The following is a 22,485-nucleotide window of genomic DNA, read 5'->3' on the forward strand; positions in this document are numbered from 1 at the left end:
GAACAGCTCGCAGTCAAGATGAAAAACAAACAAATCTTTATTGTCTACAAATATATATAAAAAAATTCCCCCCAAAAGACGCTATTCTCTCATTTCCCCATCTTCTTCCTCTTCTTCAACACCCCTGATATAAAGGACATTATTACACCTGTAAACAGAAAAACAGTCCATTTTGTTGTTCCAACCAGAAACCATATATTACTATTACTAGACTTTTTCATTTCAAAAATACGAATGCTAAATTTATAACATATCATTTATTTCTCGTTTTAAAAAAATTTATTTTGTTAAAAAGCACATGGTACTCATTTTTCTACCATGTGGTTGTTATACAATGATATCTGTATAATCTTCCAAAGGGAATAATGACTACAATTTGGAGGTGTGAAGCTAGTGGTAGAAAATAAATATAATACAAAAATCCCTAACAGCAGCCAGACCCACCTAAAATTTAAAACCAAGCTCTTGTGTCTAAAACCACTGAAAAAGGTACAGTTAAGAGCTAGGAAGTTTAATTTCAACACTAGAAAAAAAATCTTAATGAATAGCTCCAAAATACTTAAATCTGCTTTGTCAAGTTTAATGATTTCAAGACTCTTAAAGTCTAGTAGTAGAATATTATATTAAATTAATAGTGATTTTTTTTAAAAGTAATTCTGAGGTTGGGGCACTAATTAGTTTATTTAAACAAGTATTTCTAATGCTCACCAATAACTCCTTATATATACTATTACTGTTTTGTTACCTTATTAAAACTTCACCCAGGTGTCCAGACAACGCTCCATCTATGTATTCTTCTGTGTTTGCAAGCTTTAAATAAAAAGAAAATGTATTAATATAATCATATAGGAGGAAAATACTATTACACACCTAATACTGGTGAGAGGACTTATTATGAGACCTTTTGGTACCAACACTCACATTTATCAATAAATAATAATTAGAAGATCAGCTTTCTATTACCATTGTAGTACTTTTTGGTTTCATATAAATATTCACTAAAGTTTTACATTGATGGATATAGAACTAATATATAATAAAGTTCATTTCAACACAATTTTTTAAGTTTCTCAGTAACATACTATTTCTTTCTATTAAATGGTAAACAACATGTTGAGGAAGAGTCTCCAATTTACGAATAAGCTGTGAATAACTCAGTTCTAAAGAACCAGGTATCAACTTTTCTTGGAGTAATAGCATTATATCATTTTGAGGAACCCAATGGATACAAAAGCTATGGCTAAAATACCAAACACTTTTATATTAGTCAACAACCAAACCAAAGAACTGAGTAAGAATTTTTTAAAATTATGTGCTAATAAACAGGAAAGAACAAGTTCTTGAGGTTAAACAATTAAGAGTGAACTTCACAGTTATTTCAGAGAACTTTATTATTTCATTTTACATCAAAATGTTTAGCTTTCTTTCTATACATAGGTAATAAACTTTACTTGCAGTTTTTAAAAATTATGATCAGCACTACTGAGACTCACAAAAGAAAACAGGAGAGATAGGAAAGAAGGAAGTTTCCTTCAGTAACTAGGCAAGTGGGCAAAGAGAAAGAAAAAGGGGGCTTAGAGAAGATGTGAGGTGAGGCATTTAAAACATGTTAGTGAATTAATAAATGGTACTGGACATTATTCTTTCCCCTGTAGAGAAAAGAAAGTAACTTCTTGTACCCAAAGGATATGGCTTTGTCTGAAAAAACGTGGCTACTGAGATAATCAGTTTTCTATGTAATAGCTCTCAGAAATAATGTATTAACATCAACTAATTTTGTGGGTGGGTATAGCTCAGTGATAGAGCGCATGCTTAGCATGCACAAGGTCCTGGATTCAATCCCTAGTACCCCCATTTAAAAAACAAACAAACACCAAAACTTGTAACATCAACTAATTTTTTTTAAAAAAGTGATTATTTTCAGCAGATGTTCACCAACATTTAATTGGTTTCTAAATCATATAATTCTCCAAAGGCCTTCATTACATTTTTAAAAATTGAACTATAGCTGATTTACAATATTGCATTAGTTTCAGATGTACAGCAAAGTGATTCAATTATATATATATACTTTTTCCGATTCTTTTCCATTATAGGTTATTACAAGATATTGAATATAGTACCCTGTACTATACAGTAAATCCTTGTTTATTTTATTTATAGTGGTGTGTATCTGTTGATCCCATACTTGTAATTTATCTTCCCCATTCCCTTTGGTAACCATGTTTGTTTCCTACATCTATGAGTCTACTTTTGCTTTATAAATAAGTTCATCTGTATTATTTTTTAGATTCCATATATAAATGATACATAATATTTGTCTTTTTCTGTCTGAATTCACTTAGTATGATAATCTCTAGGTCCGTCCATATTGCTGCAAATGGCTTTATTTCATTATTTTGTATGGCTGAGTAGTATTCCATTGTGTGTGTGTGTGTGTGTGTGTGTGTGTGTGTGTAAACACACACCACATCTTCTTTATCCATTCATCATCTATCGATGGACACTTAGATTGCTTCCATGTCTTGCCAATTATAAACAGTGATGTTATGAACATGGGGTGCATGTACCTTTTGAGTTAAGAGTTTTCATCTTTTTTGGATCTATGTCTGGGGTGGGATTGCTAGTTCACATGGTAACTCCATTTTTAGTTTTTTAAAGAATCTCCATACTGTTCTTCATAGAGGCTGTACCAATTTACATTCCCACCAACAGTGTAGAAGGGTTCTCTTTTCCTTGCACCCTCTCCAGCATTTATTATATGTAGACTTTTTCATGACGGCCATTCTGACTGGTGTGAGGTGATACCTCACTGTAATTTTGATTTGCATATCTCTAAATAATTAGTGATGTTGAGCATCTTTTCATTTGCCTTTCTTCTTTGGAGAAATGTCTATTTAGGTCTCCTGCTCATTTTGATTGCATTGTTTGTTTTTTGGTGGGTTTTTTTTTTTTGTTACCGAGTTATATGAGCTGTTTGTATACTACCACATTTTAAATAAAATTCAAAGTTCTTACAATCTCTTAAAAGGCCTTCCTTGACTACCATTCCAACCTTTCTATCATTCGTCCCTTAACTCACTCTGCCCTGGCCTTCTTGCCATGCCTTGAACAGAAAAAGCATGTATCTGCCACAAAGCCTTTGCAACTTGCTGTTCCCTCAAACTGGGATGCTCTTTTCGCAAATATCTTCAGCTGCTAATTCATTCTGGTCTCTGCTTAACTTTGCTTTCTCAAGAGAGGCTTTCCCTGGCTACCCTATCTAATATGCATATTTTTGTCACTCCATTCTCGGTTTCTGCTTTTTCTTCAAAGCATCTATCATTACCTGATATCACATCACATTATATTACCATCTCCCACCACTAAAACATAATCTTCTTGAAGGCAGGGACTTTTGTTTTGTTTACTGGTGTATTCACAATGCCAGGCACGTAATGGGCTCTCAATAAATACTGACTAAGCAAAAAAACAAACTCAAAAGCATCATAATGTTAGTTACTCTGAGATACATTTTGTAAAAATGGTAGGCTCACTAGGAAGCTACATTACTTGTAAAACCAAACATTTGATGGGCATTTGTTCTTCCTTTCTTTTAATGAGATATAATTCCTATAGCAAAAATTCTCTTTTAAAGTATACAAGTCAGTGGTTTTTAGTATACTTATAAAATTGTGTAATTATCACCACTATCTAAGTTTGCAACACTTTCAGCACAATAGGTACAGTCTTCAGATTTTTCTATGGCCTAAGTAAAAGATTCTTGCTTAGAGGATTTTCCAGGCCAAAACCATGCTCTATAAGAACTTGAAGGATCTGAGTGTCATCTGTTCAGGTGGCAAACTCTTAACTTAAGGAAAAATCTCAGCTTTGAGCCTACAAACACTACTAAAACAGAATACCTGGAATCATGACTGGACTGACCACCTATTTAGGCAAGCTTTAAAGTTCATTTATCAGCCATTAATTAGTCACATAAATGCCTAAGCTTCAGCAAAATATAACCTCAAACTGTTCCCTCAAAACCTGGCTGGACACTATTATAATCAAGCAACAACAACAATAACAACAACTAAACACCCCAATTTTAAAATGGGCTGAAGACATGAACAGGTATTTTTCAAAAGATACGTAATCAACTAATAAACACAAAAAAGATCTCAAAATCACTAATCATTAAGGAAATGCAAATTGAAACAATAAGATACCACTTCACACTCATTAGGATGACTATAGTTAAAAAAAGAAAATAACAAGTGTTGGTGAGCATGTTAAGAAATTGGATTCCTTGTACATGGAGTGTAAAATGGTGCAGCTGCTGTGGAAAAGTCTGGCAGTTCCTCAAAAAATTGTACAAAGAATTACTGTAAGATCTGGCAATTCCATTTCTGGATACAGATCCAAAAGAACTTAAAGCAGAGACTCTAACAGGTATTTGTACACCTATGTCCACTGCATTATTCACAACAGCCAGAAGGTGGAAACAATCCAAATATCCACCAGGAGAAGAATGGGTTAAAATGCAATATATATAGTTGACCCTCAAACAACATGGGCTTGAACTGCACAGAAGAACTGATGCAGAACCACAGATATGGAAGGCCAACTATGGACTCGGTATCTGTGGATTTCAGTATACCATGTTCCAGATAGGTCCTGCAACCAGTCCCCTAAGGATACCGAGGGACAACTATACACAATGGAATATTATTTCAACCATAAAACTCTGATACATGCTACAACATGGATGAACCTTGAAAACATCATACTAAATGAACATGCCAGACACAAGAGGACAAATAAGATTCCACTTATACGAGATACCCAGAATAAAGACAAAAAGAATAGTGTATACCAGGGAATGGGGGCATGGGGAGTTACTGTTTAATGTGTACAGAGTTTCACTTTGGTATAATGAAAAAGTTCTGGAAATGGGTAATTGTGATGTATGCACAACAATGTGAATGTAGTTAATGCCACTGAGCTGCACACTTGAAAAGGTTAAAGTGATAAATTCTGTAATATATATTTTACCACAATGCTAAAAAAAAAAAAAAAAACAACCACCTGGCTGAAACATTTACAGAAGCTAGTTTAACAGACATGTAGTCAGTTCATCAATTCCTTTGGTCAGTCTGTCTTCTCCCTCAGGAATTGCTTTCATCAAATTACTTTGATGTTGTGAATTCATCATTCATCAAAGACTTAAGAATTTCACTCAAATTCTCCCTCAGAGCTAAGTGCTAGGAAAAGTTTTGCTTTTTCCTCAAACTAAGAGCAAAAGTTCTCTTATGGCATTGTGAATCAAATGTCTCAGTTCTTCTTACTTTAACCACTAAGAGTCAAATCTGTGACTCAACTTTGGCTTAACATGTCTTCATAAACACTTCATCACAATTATAATATCTCCCTGGCCTTGACTTTATTCCTGAATTTTGCTTTACGTTTGTCAGCTAAATTATATACTTGTAAGTCACACTAAACCTTCGAAGAATAAGGTGTCAAAAAATAAATATAATTTAATAATCGTAATTTATAACTCTTCAGCTTACCTGCATGTTCATATAGCCATCTACAGACACCAGGTAGCCTTTGTACTCCATTCCCCACTTAAGTTTCACCATTACTGGCTTTCCTGTTAATCCGTTGAGGAAAGGTTTGGGGTTGAGGGGCAAACTCTGTACAAAGAACAAAGCACACACACACACACACACACACAAAATCCAATTATTTTTTTTAGCTTGGCTTCCATTACCTACTCTCTTCTCTACCAAATCACCAATATTTTATGGTATCCAAATGAAGCACTCTTGACTCTGACTCCCTCTAGCTTTATTACATAATTTTCACTTTTACTTGTTGAAGAGCATCAGAGAAATTTAAATACTCAGTCAATTTAATCTTCACTCCATTAAGACTCACAAAAAGTATTCACTGTTCACTTAAGAAACACTGAAAACCTACTATACCATCACTCACTGTTCCAGGCTATAAAGAAACAAAGGTAAAGGCAGTTTTAAAAAAAACAAACAACCCCCCCCCAAAAAAAACACCTGTACTCAAAAAGCCCCCAGTGCAAGAGGGAGGGTCAAAACATACACAAATAGACAATTATTTTCCAATGTAGTAACAGGAGATGTGCTACAAGAGTACCAAACAACCCAGGGTTAAGAGAAAAGGAAGAGTTGCCCAAAGTAATGCCTCTGTTTTAAAGGATGAGAAGTATTTCCAGAGGGAAAAGGGCTGTTATAGGCAGAGGAGGCTACCTACTTAAAAGCAGGAAAGAGTGAATTAACAAGGTGATATCAGGGACACATAAGTTAGTTTTGTATGAGGTTACAGAAGGAGGAAGGGGCAGATCACGCTTGACAGTACTTCATTTTGAATTCCAGGAGTTAGGACTGAGTTTCACTTGACTTAGCAGTGTCTCTTACATATGGGCAACCATTTAATGGTTGCTTGTTCAGGAAACCGATAGTATCCCCAGTGAATTCAGACTTTTTTTCCTTCCCTCATCTGTTCACATCATCCCAAAGAAAGGAACCAAGAACTTGGCTATTAAACCCCTCTAAGATAAGCATATTTAGAACAATCTCAAATATATCTCTAGTTTTCACTCTTGTCTTTTTCCAACTTACTAGCCACACTGAAAGTATTATTTTATCATGCCCTATCTCTGCTTAAAATCTTTTGATGGCTCCCAATTACACTTGAAGTAGAATCCAGACCTCCTTATATGGCCTAAGAGATCTTGCCCGACCATATTTCATTACCACTATTCTTGCAAGCAGCTGTGGCTTTCTCGCAATTCCTCCAACTGGCCAGTCCTTCTTTCCTTAGGCTCTATGTTCATGTTCCCTGTGTTTCTTGTACACACTCTTCTTTCTGCTCTTTAAAGGGCTATATTTCATATCGTTCACGTTTCTGGTTAAATCCCTCCTCCCAGGGATGCCACACTAGCCACTCTTCTAATGTACCACAGCGCCCACTCACAGCATCCTGTTTGCTTCCTTCTTAGCATTTAACATTACTGAAGTTACATATTCTTCGTTATTTTATTAATGTTTGTCTCCTACACAGATTCAGTTAACCTAGAGCAGGGTCCGCATCAGTACTTTTCACCTTATATTCCTAGCGCCTAGAACATTACCTGGCCCTAGCAGGTAGCAGGAGTTTTAATAAATATTTGCTAAACTAACAAATGAATGCTCAAAGTCTGGGCTGTGTATCCCAAAGGGCTGTGAGGCCTCCCAACATCACGGGATGAAAGCAGATTTTGGACTGTAATATGTGGGACGTGAAAAACCGCTTCATTTTTACCCTGAACCTGTGGCCCCAGGCAGCAAAAACGCCTCAGGCTCGAGTTCAAAGAAAGATGAGGGGGAAGGGAGAGCATCGGAAGGAGGGCGCGGCTCAGAAACCCAGAAAGAGAGAAAGCGGCAGGCCGCCCGGTGCGAGGCGCCTCACGCGGATGAATGGGAAACGCGCGAATCAGGCCCGACGAGGCTGGTCACCCGCTCTCTTTCGCGCTCTCTAGCGACTCCGGCCGTTCCCTTTCTCCTTACCATCGCGATGCTGATGCAGTAGTGGGCAAATGCTGGAGGCTATTCGCCGCCGACTCAGCTGTCGTTCGACCCTCCTGACTGGAGCGGCTGCCGTATGTCGCCAGCCGCGGAGCTTCAAGAGAAATGGCCGCCAAATAGCAGCGTGACCTTTCACCTCCGACCACGGCTCTCTCGGCCTCTGTGATTGGGCGGAAAGAGATGCGTGCTGATTGGAGAAGGTGGCTACGCCGTGTGTCCCGGCAACCAGCGGCGCTGCGCGCTTGCGCGCCTTCCTGGAGGCGCAAGGAGCTGTGGGAAACCTTCCGCCGCTCGGCCGCCGCGGGAGGGTACTTGTTAGGCTGCTCAGGCAGTGAGGTCCGCCTGAGTTTGCTCACCTGCTTCGAGGGTTCGCTCTGTACCCTGTAGAGCGTGATTTCTCTCCAGCTTGGCTGATGGGTGTTTCCTTTGTTGTACATCTGTGAGAACGAGTTCGGAGCTCTCCAGTTTCTTCCTCACTTTCCTACAGATTCTATGCTTTGGTGGCCCCTCTGCCCAGGTCCTCTTCTATCTGACTGCTCTGTATTCTGTAATGCTCATTTTATCCCACTAAAGAGGAAGTGGGAAAAGCAAAACTAGATAGGTTAAGGGAGTTGAAACGCATCGAAGAGACTCAAGTACAGAGTATATTTCAGATGAGATCAGGTGGTGTCTAAAATATGGTGCGGTGGTCTTCCTGTACATCTTTTGCTTTTGCATTGCGAGCAAAGACCCGCTACAGTATTTATACTGTATTCATAATTCAGGACGTGGGGGATGTTTGCGCAATCACGATTAATCCTTCCAATGTAATGATATTGATCAGAATTTCACTTGTTTTTCTCGAGTACAGACTTTCACCTCAATGATCTGGAATGCTAAATGCAGTTATTGGAGAATACACACCTTGTAGTACTGGGGTTTTTTTAGTGGGCTTTTTTGTTTGTTTGTTTTGGTTTGTTTTTGCGGCCCTAAGGAGATGAATTTGGAATTGAGATCTAAATGTTGTATATTGAGGCATTCTGGAGTAGTGGGTAAGACTTTGGAAAGTGGAAGGTGAAATGCCTCCAAAGCCTAAGATTTTTCCTTTACACAATGCTGGCTCTCCCTTAAATAAATAAATAAATAAATAAAACCACAAATAAAAATGCAAGAAGAGAAAGAATTTAGAAAGTTACTTTTGAAATTGATGAGCAGTTCCTTTTATTTTCTTTATTCTCCTAATCTCAACATTTTTTTTCTATGATTATGGTCAGAATCAGTTATGACCAGAGTAGATTTAAGGAGTGAGGGGCAGGGAGGTAGGCAAGATTGAGTGCCTCTGTCTGGTAGAAGTGTTATACATATTATGTCAAACCTAGGAGATACGGTATTTTTGTCAAATGAAGAAATTAAGACTCAAAATATATTAATTTCCTCAATCATATAGGCACTACACCTAGGTTAGAATCCAAATCTCTTTTCTACCATTGTAGAAAGAGAATCCTACCTCAAAGGAAACCTGATATTGTGGTTAGGAGCCAAGTGTGCTCCAGTTCTTAAGTCGGCATTGGTGAATCATTGAATTTTAAACTTAGGACAGAACCCTACAGATACCTAGACTAAACCTCTAATTTTGTAGATGATGACAGCGTGGTCATATCATGAATTAGAGATAGACCCAGAATAGCCTCTGTCTTTCTTTTGAGTTCTTTTCTCATTATATTAAGCTACACACTTTTTATCTTCTGCTTTATTCTACCATTGATTTGAAACTGTATTAAAAAAAACACAAACAGAAGAAATAATGAAGTAATGAAGGATAGAAAGAAAATAATAGAACCAGGTATAAGATTAGAATTCATATCAGAAAAATGCAAATTAAAACTACAAGAGGTATCACCACACACCAGTCAGAATGACCATCATTAAAAAATCCACAAATGATAAATGCTGGAGAGGTTATGGAGAAAAGGGAACCCTCCTAAATTATTGGTGTGAATGTAGTTTGGTACAGCCTTTATGGAAAACAATATGGAGATTCCTTTAAATATTAAAAATAGACTTACCATATGATCCAGCAATCCCACTCCTGGGCATATATCCAGAGGAACTCTAATTTGAAAAGATGCATGCACCCCAATGTTCATAGCAGCACTATTTACAATAGCCAAGACATGGAAACAACCTAAATGCCCATCAACAGATGAATGGATAAAGAAGATGTGGTGTATCTATATCTATAACTGTATCTATATATATCTATATCTATATATCTATGATGGAATACTACTCAGCCATTGAAAAGAGTAAAATAATGCTATCTGCAACAACACGGATGGACCTGGAGATTGTCATTCTAAGTGAAGTAAGCCAAAAAGAGAAAGAAAAATACCACATGATATCACTTACATGTGGAATCTTTAAAAATGACACAAATGAACTTATTTACAAAATAGAAACAGACTCACGGACATAGAGAACAAGCTTGTTGTTACTGGGGTGGGGGGAAGAGGGGTGGTGGAGGGATAAATTGAGAGTTCAGATTTGCAGATACTAACTACTAAATATAAAATAGACAACAAGGTCCTACTCTATAGTACAGGGAACTATATTCAATACCTTGTAATAGCTTATAATGAAAAGAAATATGAAAAGGAATATATATATGTATAACTGAACCACTATGCTATACACCAGAAACTAACAAAACATTGTAAACCAACTATACTTCAATTTAAAAGAAAGAAAAAAATTTAAGAAACAAGATTAGAATTCAGACATCTACACTATATTGCCTCATGCCTTGACTAGAGACGAGCTACACATTTGTATAGAGTCCTAACAAAGAGAGAAATATGATTGGTTACATGATATAGTATCTATAATATTTTTAAAAAATCATTCAGGAAAAGCAGTTGTTTCTATTACACTGATCAAAGAGAAATTCCTACATGGTGTCAGACCCATGATCCCTGTAAAATAGACGCTGAGTAAAAATTTTCAGTGTGAATGATTTATTGGCCGGCACAATCCCAAGGCAGTAAGAGTGAAGCTACAAGGCAAGACAGGGAGGAATGAAAACAAAATGCCAGGTTTTACATTACCAAGCTGGCCACTGCCCCTTCACAGAAAACAGCCAGTTGCTTGGCCACATAGAGCATCTCTGGACAGGCTTAACTCCTCCACACCAAGGGTTGTGGTACCTGGGCATAGCTGAGGAAATCAGGTCCCAGGCCTTACAGCTTAGCATGGTTGGAGGAGCTTCAGGTGGATGAACCTGGGACCCCATTGAGTAGTCAGTCCCAGCCGAGGCAGGACCCGGGAGACAGGTGAGACTGAGAAAATCTGAGTGGACACAACATTTATTCATATACACAAGGTCAGATAAAAATGGCAGTATATAAGATAGCAGAAGATGTCACTGAAAACATCATTATAGTGTATTTACTAGCACATATTATAGGATTGATTGCTAACTAATTACAAAGGGAAGAAATAATTTTATTGTGGAGAAACCTGGCAGGCACCACCTTAATCCAATGATTATATGACCATTGTTAACAACAGAACAAATCAAAATTGTATGCTACTTAGTACGATGCAATGAGAAGATGCATTTCTGTGGTATTCTTACCAAAGGTACATAATCTGAATCTTTTAATCAGGAAATACCAGTCAAACCAGATTGAGGAACTTTTTGCCAAATAACTGGCCTGTGTTCAAGAGTATCCATGTCACAGACATCTCTGAGATAAATTGCTGAGAAAATCTTGGCACAGAATAAGTTATATGACATTCTACCTCTGCATGAAAAAAAAGAGAGAGGGGATAACACTATGTCCATTTGCATATATATCAATATATAGGAGGAGCCCTGTGATACTAAGAACACTGGTTACTTATAGATGTGGTAGGAACTGAACTGAAAGCAAAGATAGGCTTTTCACTGTATACATTTTTTAAAATTTTCTTTTTATTAATGTGAAATTTGTATAACATAAAATTAACATACAACTCAGTGGCATCTAGTACTTTCACAGTGTTGTTGCAACCACCACCTCTATGTAGTTCCAAAACTTTTAAATCACACAAAAGAAAATCCTGTACTTACTAAGCAGTCACTCCTTTTTCCCCCTCCCCCTAGCCCCTGGCAACCACCAACCTACTTTCTGCCTCTGCTTTTTTTTACCTGTTTTGGATGTTTCATGTAAATGGAATTATACAATATGTGGCCTTTGATGCCTGACTTCCTTCATTTAGCATAATATTTTGAGGTTCATCCACATTGTAGCATGTAACAGTACTTCATTCCTTTAATGGCCGAGTAATATTCATATGTATTTACCTATATATCTCACATTTTGTTTATCCGTGTTTTTGTCGATGGACATTTGAGTTGTTTTCACCTTAAGCTATTGTGAATAGTGCTACTATGAACATTCATGTACAAGTATTTGTTTGAGTATCTGTTTTCATTTCTTTGGATACATCCCTAAGAGTCGAATTTCTGGGTCATATGGTAATTCTATGTTTAACTTTTTGAGGAACTACCAAACTGTTTTCCACAATGCCTGCACCATTTTATATTCCCACTAGCAATGTATGAGAGTTCCAATTTCTCCACATTCTCACCAACACTTATTTATCATTTAAAAATATTACAGTCATCCTAGTAATCCTAATAATAATAATAAACCATCTCCTTGTGGTTTTGATTTGCATTTCCCTAATGACTAATGTTGTCGAGCATCTTTTTAGGTGCTTATTGGTCACTTGAATATCTTCTTTGGAGAAATGTCTGTTCAAGTCCTGTGTACCTTTTTATGTGTTCTATTTTGGGATTTCTTGAATGCATTGCCTAATTTAAAATTAAACTAATTTTTCCAAATAAAAGGAAAAGCCACTTAACTATTCTGGGTTTCATTTTCTTCATTTACACAGTGAAGGGATTGGACTAGATCAGAGTTTTCAACCTCAGTACTACTGACATTTTGGGCCAGACACTTCTTGTTGTGGGTTCTGTCCTGTGTATTGTGGGATATATGTATTAGAGCAGGATCCCTGGCCTCTCCCAACTAAATGCCAGTTGCACCTACCCCTCCAAGTTGTAACAATCAAAAATGTCTCTAGACATTGCCCAGTGTACCCTGGAGGGCACAACTGCCCCCTGTTGAAAACCAATGGATTATAAGTACAAGCCACAGAATTGGATCACTTTGCAAATTACACATGTGTCTAATGGAAACTATATAAGACTGATTAAAACCTCATGCTTCTTTTCTTTTGATTAGAATAAAATCAGCTCAAAATACAAATACTGGTTGATTATCAGGGATCAGAAGCTCTGATTGGCATTTACATATGTATCTGATTTATACAAAGGGCAAAGAAAATTGTCAATAAATGATGTTATTTAATTTCATAAATCATAAATTCAATTTTGGGGGAGGGTAGATAATAAAAGCCTTTGGCAGTAAAAAGCCTAGGAACTCCTCAAGTAGATGGTCAGTATTAAATATTGACTTTACACTCAGTTATGTTCTTTGCCGTACTTCCACAGGGTGGCAGTGGTGAATTTTGAGTAAAACTTCTAATCCACACAGGCGCTTGAAAGTTATCTGTACGAATGGGGACTTCACTGTTCTCAGAACACAAACAAAACAAAATCAAACCTCATAGAACTTCTCCCACAGTCTCCTGTGCCATACAGTCTCCTCTCTCTTCCCTCATCCTCAAGTATTTCCAGTGAATTGATTTTGAAAAATAAGCTTGTTATTTTGCCGTTTCATGTGTTACCCACCTTGTTGTCAGAGGTGTCTCTAACCTCCCCTCCTCCAAAACAAAAAGAAGTTCTGACATTCTACTCTACCTTTGTTGGGTCCCATAAAATGAACTCTTTGCCAAAATTTCTTTCCAGCTTTCTCTCTGTCCATTCTGTCCCACAAACCACAAGGCTCGCCTTTGACTCACAGGCTCTGCTTTTTTACAACTCTGTGTACTTACACATGATATTCTCTTCATCTAGAAATCCCTTCTCCTGTTTGCTTTGCTTGGAAAATTCTTACCTTCATGATCCAGTTCAAATGGGCACTTTAGATCCGAAGATTTCTCTTAAATTTCCCCACATCCTTAGTTATTCTGTCACTTGGGCTCTACACCAACTATCCTGTTTTAACACTAACTATCCTCTATTTTAGAGAAAAAAATATTTTGTTCATTTGTTCATTTTGTTCATTTGTTGCTATTACATTTCATTCACTAGCCCATAATAGACTCCCTACTACATAATAGAAACTGTCTTGAATGAATAATTGAGTAACTCAATTGATAGACTTGGACTGGAAGAACTTGCACCAGTTCAAACAGTCTAAAAACATATATAGTAAAACCAAAAACAAAGAGAAGCAGGGTGTCCACACGCCTCACTTAGAATAATAGAATAAACTGAAAGCAGAATGTTATAACTGGAATTATTTGCTTTTATGGAGGCACGATGGTGTGATGATGGAGTCTTTATAACGTTATCTATTACTAAATTTACTAAGTGCGTGTGTTCTGTTAATGTATCTTTTGAAACTCTTACTAGATCTGACAAATTCTATTCACAGTAATTTAAGATGACACTGACAATTTCCTTTTTAATCTGTAATCCAGCTAATCTTCTTGTTCTGAACTGGTCTCCTTCTGTATAAATTCTCCCCTGCCCCAGAAATGGCAAAGGGATTCCAGTTGCTTAAGTAGCACTTATTGGTGCACCACTAATTTGGCACTTACTGCCTACAGCTTTAAAAGTTTTCTTCATTTGTGTATATCATAATTCCCTGACTTCACTGTAAAATATTTAACAGTAGTGAGCATATTTAGATGCTTTTGTGTTTCTTTAGTAATCTTGCTTGTCCTACACATCTATTGTTCACTTTTCTCTCTTTTACATTCTATTACAGACCATTGCTCAATATATTAAAGATAAGTCCTTGTATCTTTATTAATAGTTTATTTTTCACTCAAGTGAGGTCCAAAACAGGTGTTACTGATCAACATGTGGCTCTTCTCCAAGTGTTGACCTAGGAACCAAAATTTCTTCCTCAACACGTGGCTTCCAAGATCTCCCTCCTCATCCTCATCAATTCAAAAAGGGAAAGAGTGGCTAAGCTACTACGGCCTTTCTGACTTAGAGTTCTTCATTTGTAAAGTGGGGCCAACAACCTTCTAAGGTTTGGGGGAACTAAAATAGTTAATACACTAAAAGACATCTTTTCCTCTTTGAAATTTTCATTCATTTATTCAACAAATAAGTATTGTGTCACAATGTGCCAGTTATTATTCTAGGGGCTGTGGATGCCACTGTTCCAAAAGGAAGGAACAATATGGGGGGGAAACACACCAGAAAGTAAAGAAACAATTACAATTACTAGGTGCTAAAAGGAAATGAACTGGGAAAGGAGATAGAGTAATTAATGGTAGGGTAGTAAATGAAACCAACTTAGGTAAGGAAGTTCAATTTTGCCTAGATTTGTCTAAAGATCAGTTTTCCAAGTGAAAAATATACTGAAAACCACCAAATACATAAAACAGGTTTTTCAGACAGCTCACTGCAATGGTTTCATTGTCAATGAGTGGCAAGGGTAGAGGCAAAGCTCCAGTTTGCAAAACAGAAGATAGTAAACCCTTTTTGATGGGAAGTCCACCCTCAAGGAGTGCTAGGCATCCTCATATGAAATACACTCAAAATTTGTAATTAACTGAGCTGAACTGATAAGTTCTTGGAGGAAAACAGCTGTGGCAATATGACTTTAATGAAACTTGTATATAATGAAACTTTCAAAAGCAATCAGTAACACAGCAAATGTGTGTTTAGTGAATTGATGTCCCTCTGGAATCAGAGAAGCCTTTTCTGAGGAGATGATTTTTAACCTGAGACCAAAAATATGAGAAGGCATAAAAACTCTGTTAGTAATACTGGTACTACTCATATAGCACATATTACAGATTATCCTTCACTGTAGTATTTGTGTAGCTGTATTTGACATCCTACTATAAAGTCCTTGGGTGCAAGGCAAACAAAAATTCAATATTTGGTTACTGATAAATCTTGACTGTGGTGAGACAAACAAGAGTGTCTGCAGGACCATCCCTGTGGCTCTTTCTGAGTTGCTTGGCAATAAGCTTGCTGGGTTTGGTGGGTCCCTTGCCCTCCACAGAAGTTCCAAGTGCTAGCAGAGCTGGGCATCTGGTGGTCCCAGCACTGGTGTGGAAACAACCCTGAGCAGCTGGCTTCCAAGCTCAGACCAGTTTTCCTCCACATGCTAGGTTCTTCTCACAAGGAGGGGGCAGGCAAGGTTGCCCTTCTGGAGCACAACGCTTGAAGCATCTAGCCACACCAAGCCCACACATGTCTGTCCATGGGATGCTAGTTATGCTGCTGACCCTTCTGCCTGTGGGCTCCACCTGCACTGTGCGGCCCGAGTCCTTCACTCAATTCGATGACACCCAAGGTAGTGTTTCAGTTTGGCAATATCAAGTGAATGAATAAACACATTGAAAAAAATGACAGTTAACTCAGCTCTGATTTGGATTACCCCACAGGCATGCTATAGTATAGAATTATAGGTGAGGAAAGCAATAAAACCTTGAAACCGCAGTCTTCATGCTTGTTTCTCTTCTTCAGAGAGCTCCACTGAAGATGCCACATTTGTTAAGCATAAGGTATCACTGCTCTTTCTAGTTGTAATTTAAACTTTATTCCTTTTTGGCAAGGGGAGGTAATTAGGTTTATTTATTTAATTATTTATTCATCTATTTAAATGGAGGTACTGGGGATTGAACCCAGGACCTTGTGCATGTTAAGCACGTGCTATACCACTGAGCTATACACTACCCCCTAGTTAATTTAGATTGATACCTTCAGAGAAGGAAAACTTTGCCAATGGTGACTATGTGGCTTTTTTTCTTTTTGCTTCCACCTATAATAAATGAATTGTATATGCTTTTTCTAGCCCTTAGGACATTAATTACTTTCATGGAAGGGAAGTTAATTTTTTTAATAATCTCAAATTTATAGAAATGTTGCAAGCATAGCATATAAACTTTATTTTTCCTGAATCAATTGCTAGTAAGTGGCCAACATGATGCTCTATCATACCTAAATGCTGTAGCATAAATTTCCTACAAACAAGGAAAGAGAAGAATATAGTTGTCTAATACATTGCAGTATATATTTTAAGGATAGTCAAGAGTTTTGCCCATTTTATCTCCTAGGGAATTAGACATTTCAGCATTCAAAATTAATTCCTATGGATTAAAGCAAGCATGGTAAAACTTTATTTAAAGCAACTAATCAACAGAAAAAAAATGTAAATTTAGAGTGATACCAAGTTTAAAAAATTTAGCTTTAGAAAAAAATATTTTAAGAAAGAGAAAACATTCTAAATCAATGCAGCTCTTAATATTAAGTTTGTGGAAGATAAAATAAATATTAAGGAATATACTGATCACTTGTTATAGTCAGTTATTTCCTTTTTTTTTCTCCCCTCTTTTCCTTTTCCTTTTCTTCTCTCCCCTTTGATTCATTTTCTTCAACTAATGTCTGTGTATCACTGGCTCTGTTATAAGTTCTAGGGATACAATGATTAACAAGTAGAGGCTTGTTTCCTGCCCACTTGGACCTAGCCAGACCTAGTTAGCAAGAGGAAGAAGGAAAAACACTTTGAAGACAAAAAAAGGAAGGCAGCATAGAAAAATCTTGAACTATTGCACTAGAGGCAATAAGCCACATCTCTTATCTATTTTTTCCTACCTCTGTCCCAGTCAAGTTTTTCCTTGCTGTGTGCTATCTTCTTTCAGCTTCTTGTAAAACCCATTTACAACAACCATCAAAGGATTCTACTGATATTATATCAAGTCAACCATTTATTTTATAATATTTTCCAAGGTGATCCTCAAAAACTTCTAGGAAAAGAGAAAATAGTGACTTTACAATAGAGAAACTTGGCCAACACTGCCTTAACTAAGTAAATGAAGTTTATGACGATCAGTGATGTCTTGTTAATTTGCCAAATGTGTATTATCTCCTTTGCCAGTTAATGATGAGTGAGCCAACTCTGAAATCAAAGGAAGTTTTGTGCACAAAGGGACTTCTGAAAGTCTCGGGATTCTCTTAAGTATTATTTGCTTTCTTTTTAAACCCTCCCCTCATCCATCCCTGCTCTCTGCTGAGCAAATTGTCTTTTCCACTTTGATTGTTTTTATTAAAATTATAGAATATTTCAAACATATAGAAAAAGTGGAGAAAATAATATGGCAACATGAAACACACTCCATCTCTGAGTTAAAACATTTTAGCATTTTGCCATATTTGTTTCCCACCCTGCCCCATACTCTTTCACATGTAGAAGTTTCATTTCTTCGTCTCATTCTACACCTCCTGACCAAAATGCCAGTGCTCCTCCTTTGAGAGGGACTGCAGGCTATGTACCTAAACCTGAAATTGGCTATGCTTACGTTCAACTTTTCTAGAACTTGTTCGTCTTCAGCTTTTCCAGATATTACCAAACTGTTCTTCAAAGTGGATTGTATTAGTTATGGTTCTCCAGAGAAACAGAACCAAGAAGTTATATGTGTATACACAAACATGCACACACACACACACACATACACACACACAGATCATGTCATATATATAATATATAGAGAGAGAGACGGAGAAAGACAGAGAGATTTTATGAAATTGGTTTAAAGATTGTGGGGGCTGACAAGTCCAAAATTTGTGGGCCAGGCCAGTAGATTAGAGATTCAGGTACGAGTTGATGTTGCAGTCATGGGCCTGAAATCTACAGAGCAGTTCAGAAAATATAGACAGGGCAACACTGGGGCAAAATGCTTATTCGAGAAACCTCAGTCTTTGCTCTTAAGTTCTTCAACTGATTGGGTGAAGCCCACCCACATTAGACAGGGTAATTTGCTTTGCTCAAAGTCTACTGATTTTAATGCTAATCACACCTAAAAATATCCTTTCACAGCAACATCTAGGCTGATTTTTGACCAAGCAACCCAATACCATAATCTAGCCAAGATGACACATCAAATTAACCATCAGAGTGTTGTACAAATTTATACTCCTATTAGCACCATTAAAGTTCTTTTTTTAAACATTTTTATTGATTTATAATCATTTTACAATGTTGTGTCAAATTCCAGTGTTCAGCACAATTTTTCAGTTATACATGAACATATATATATTGTCACATTTTTTTCTCTGTGAGCTACCGTAAGATTTTGTGTATATCTCCCTGTGCTATACAGTATAATCTTGTTTATCTATTCCTCAATTTTGAAATCCCGTCTATCCCTTCCCACCCTCAGCCCCCTTGGCAACCACAAGTTTGTATTCTATGTCTGTGAGTCTATTTCTGTTTTGTATTTATGCTTTTGTTGTTGTTGTTGTTTTAGTTTTTGTTTTTTAGATTCCACATATGAGCGATCTCATATGTTATTTTTCTTTCTCTTTCTGGCTTACTTCATTTAGAATGACATTCTCCAGGAGCATCCATGTTGCTGCAAATGGCGTTATGTTGTCGGTTTTTATGGACCATTAAAGTTCTTATTGCTTCACAGCATTAGCATCCTCCTTAGTGTGAACTGGCATCTCATTTGAATTTCTATTTCCTGGGCTACTAGAAGATTGAGCATCTTTTTGTATGCTTATTGGTCTGAGTTTTCTCTTTAGTTATTTGCCTGTTTAAATCCTTTGTCCAATTTCATATTGGTTTATTTATTTATTCTCATTGACTTATAAGATTCCTTTATAATTGTGGGTAAAAATATTTCATAGGTTATATGCATTGCAACTTTCCTCATCTAGACCAATGGTTCTCAACCTTGGCTGTACATTAGAGTTACTTGGGGGAACTTTTAAAACTCTAGGCATCTCAGCTGCAACTTCATTCACTTAAAATCAGAATCTCTGGGAATGGGACCTACTTTATAAAGTTCCCCAGGTGTTGACTTGTGTGCGTCTGTGAAACAGTCCCAGACTGTGGCTTGCCCTTTGATTTTGCTTATGGTATCTTCTGCCATACAGAGAATTTTGGTTTTAATGTTTTCAATTCACTAATCTTTATAGTTTCTTTATAGTTTCTGCTTTTCATTTGATTTAATTTTATCTTATATCCAATGTCATTACAATATTTTCTCCTCCCCATCCCTTTAATAGATTAAAATGTTGTGACAAGAATTTCTCTACATATATGTCTAAAACTCTAATTTTGACAGATTATCAGAATCTTTTTTTTCTAATTTGCTGTTACAGAACCAAGATAGAGTAATTTTAGTAAAAGTTAGGTGAGATATTTATTTTTACGATGTGGGTATGTTATACATGAGAAAGGATTTTTGGTTCTAAGCATTGTGTTCCAGTTTTAGAGCTTCATTTTCACTTGTATTAATATCAAAACTTTTGGACCTAAACAGACATTTCTTCAAAGAAGACAAACAGATGACAAATAGGCATATAAAAAGATGCTCAAAATCGCTAGTTATCAGAGAAATGCAAAGCAAAACTACAGTGAGGTATCACCTCACATCAGTCAGAATGGCTATCATCAAAAAGTCTATAAATAATAAATGCTGGAGAGGGTGTAGAGAAAAGGGAACCCTCCTACACTTACTCTTACCTGTTGGTAAGAATATAAATTGGGCAGTCACTATGGAAAACAGTATGGAGGTTCCCTAAAAAACTGAAAATAGAGTTACCATATGATCCATCACTCCCACTTCTGGGCATATATCCAGAGAAAACTAACTCCAAAAGATGCATGCACCCCAATGTTCATAGCAGCACTATTTACAATAGGTAAGATACAGAAACAACCTAAATGTCCATTGACAGATGACTGGATAAAGAAGCTGTGGAATATATATATAACAGAATATTACTCAGCCATAAAAAAGAATGAAATAATGCCATTTGCAGCAACTTGGATGTACCCAGAGATTATCATATTAAGTGAAGAAAGCCAGAAAGAGAAAGACAAATATCATATGCTATCACTTTTATGTGGAATCTGAAAAAATGATACAAATGAACTTATTTACAAAACAAAAACACAATCACAGGCATAGAAAACAAACTTATGGTTATCAAAGGGGAAAGGGATGGGGGGAGGGATAAACTAAGAGGTTGGGATTAACAAAGACATACTACCATATGTAAAATAGACAAACAAGGACCTACTGTATAGCACAGGGAACGATATTCAATATCTTATAACAACCTATAATGGAAAAGAATCTGAGGAAAAAAAATATATTTGCACACGTTATTGAATCACTTTACTACACACCTAAAACTAACACAACATTGTAAATCAACTCTACTTCAATAAAAAAGAGGTTTGAAGGGCTACGCCTTTGCTGATATGCTCTAATCCAGCTTCAGAAAGAGCTGTCAATAATATACGTTATTCCAATAAGAAATGTTTTAATTACCATTGACTAAATTGGGGAAGAGGGAGTACCAATAAAAATATTTTCAAAATTGAAATAGTATATAAGTGAAGTGACTAATTATTACTGGGTTCAACTCTGAACACAGGTGTGATATTTAAAGTAGTGGGAATGTGAATTTCAAGAAGCTAGGTTGAGGCTGGAGTCTACGCTTTGATAGACTCGTTTGATGGAACGCTGTTGAGTGGATGCCTGCATTTACCTTCCTTTGTGACTAACACCAGAAAAAGAAAATAAATTTTTACTTCTATCTTTAGTGTTTTGGGAGGCATGTTGCTTCTCACTTTTGTTCTTCTTTTTTCATCATGCAGCCTATGGACTTAATTTTTTTACTTTCTGTGTTTGTCCAAATTTCTTTGCTGCCTCTTATATTTGTTAATACTTTTGCTTGCATGTAACTGAAACTCAAGTCAAACTAGCCTAAGCCAAGGAAAAAACCCACCTAATTACAGCTTCTGCTTTCATTTTTATTGTAGAAGTATGCATGTTGGTGAGGAAATTATTGTTTGGAATCATTCACTAGTGGATGAAAGAAATTTGGAAGCAAGTCAAGAGAGAACAAAATACAATTTGCAAGAGGAAAGTAAAGTTGTTTGCTTCATTAATGTCATTTTATCAGATACAGTCTTTTGGCCTTCCTAGAAGAACTGAAATACATTCCTTGCAAAAGGACTCTCAGTGATTTAAAGCTCACAGACTCAGCATTGTTGACTTTTTTTAATTGTGGCAAAATATACATAACAAAATTTACCGTGTTAACTAATTTTAAGGGTATAGTTTATTGGCATTAAGTACATTCACCCTGTTGTACAACCATCATCACCATCAATATGCAGAACTTTTTCACTACTGACATTTTGGATCAAATAATTCTTCATTGGGGTGCAGGGGTAGGGGGATCTGTCCTATATATTGTAGGACATTTAGCAGCATCCCTGGCCTCTACCCATTAGATGCCATAGCATCCCTCCTCCTCCTAGTCGTGACAATCAAAAATGTCTCTAAACATTGCCAAATGTCCCTGGGAGGCAAAGCTGCCCCTAGTTGAGAACCACTGATACAAAAAGGAAGAATTTTCATTGTAAACTGTGTCATTTTAACTGTGAAGAAATAACTGGAAAAATGCATTATGGGCATTCATTAATATCAGACACAGAACTATTTGTGACTTAACTATGTATCAAATCAGTCATGCTTTCAGTAGTAAACAAACAGAGCATTTAATTGCCACAACAGTGATAACATAATCACTCTGATTGGCATTGCTTCAGAATAGCTAAGACTAATCAGAAATAGTCTAGATTGGAAATGACAGCTTTACATGCATGACTGAATGTGTATGAGTGAAAAATTGTTGAAGTATAAGGTTAAGAAGTCTAGTTTTTATCATAATTACTGCATATTTTATAGAGTGACATCA

At 36.5% G+C, this 22,485-nt stretch overlaps 2 protein-coding genes across 2 annotated transcripts in view; one reads left to right on the forward strand and one right to left on the reverse strand.

Annotated features, from left to right (window-relative positions):
* The window catches only part of CCDC38 (coiled-coil domain containing 38), a 66,203-nt gene extending 44,580 nt beyond the window's left edge, over nucleotides 1-21,623 (forward strand). Inside the window, exon 18 of the mRNA XM_072973207.1 lies at nucleotides 21,542-21,623. The gene's annotated coding sequence lies outside the window, so the exon portion shown is untranslated. The remainder of the gene's footprint in view (nucleotides 1-21,541) is intronic.
* SNRPF (small nuclear ribonucleoprotein polypeptide F) lies at nucleotides 14-7,714 on the reverse strand. Its single transcript, XM_015248366.3, has 4 exons — nucleotides 7,566-7,714; nucleotides 5,553-5,678; nucleotides 746-810; nucleotides 14-148 (listed from the first exon to the last, which is right to left on the reverse strand). Exons 1-4 carry the CDS (start codon nucleotides 7,566-7,568, stop codon nucleotides 82-84), a joined length of 261 nt encoding a protein of 86 aa, XP_015103852.1. The 5' UTR covers nucleotides 7,569-7,714; the 3' UTR covers nucleotides 14-81.
* Nucleotides 21,624-22,485: the final 862 nt, after the last annotated feature.

The sequence above is a fragment of the Vicugna pacos genome, chromosome 12 (assembly GCF_048564905.1).
Source record: "Vicugna pacos chromosome 12, VicPac4, whole genome shotgun sequence".
Taxonomy (NCBI): domain Eukaryota; kingdom Metazoa; phylum Chordata; class Mammalia; order Artiodactyla; family Camelidae; genus Vicugna; species Vicugna pacos.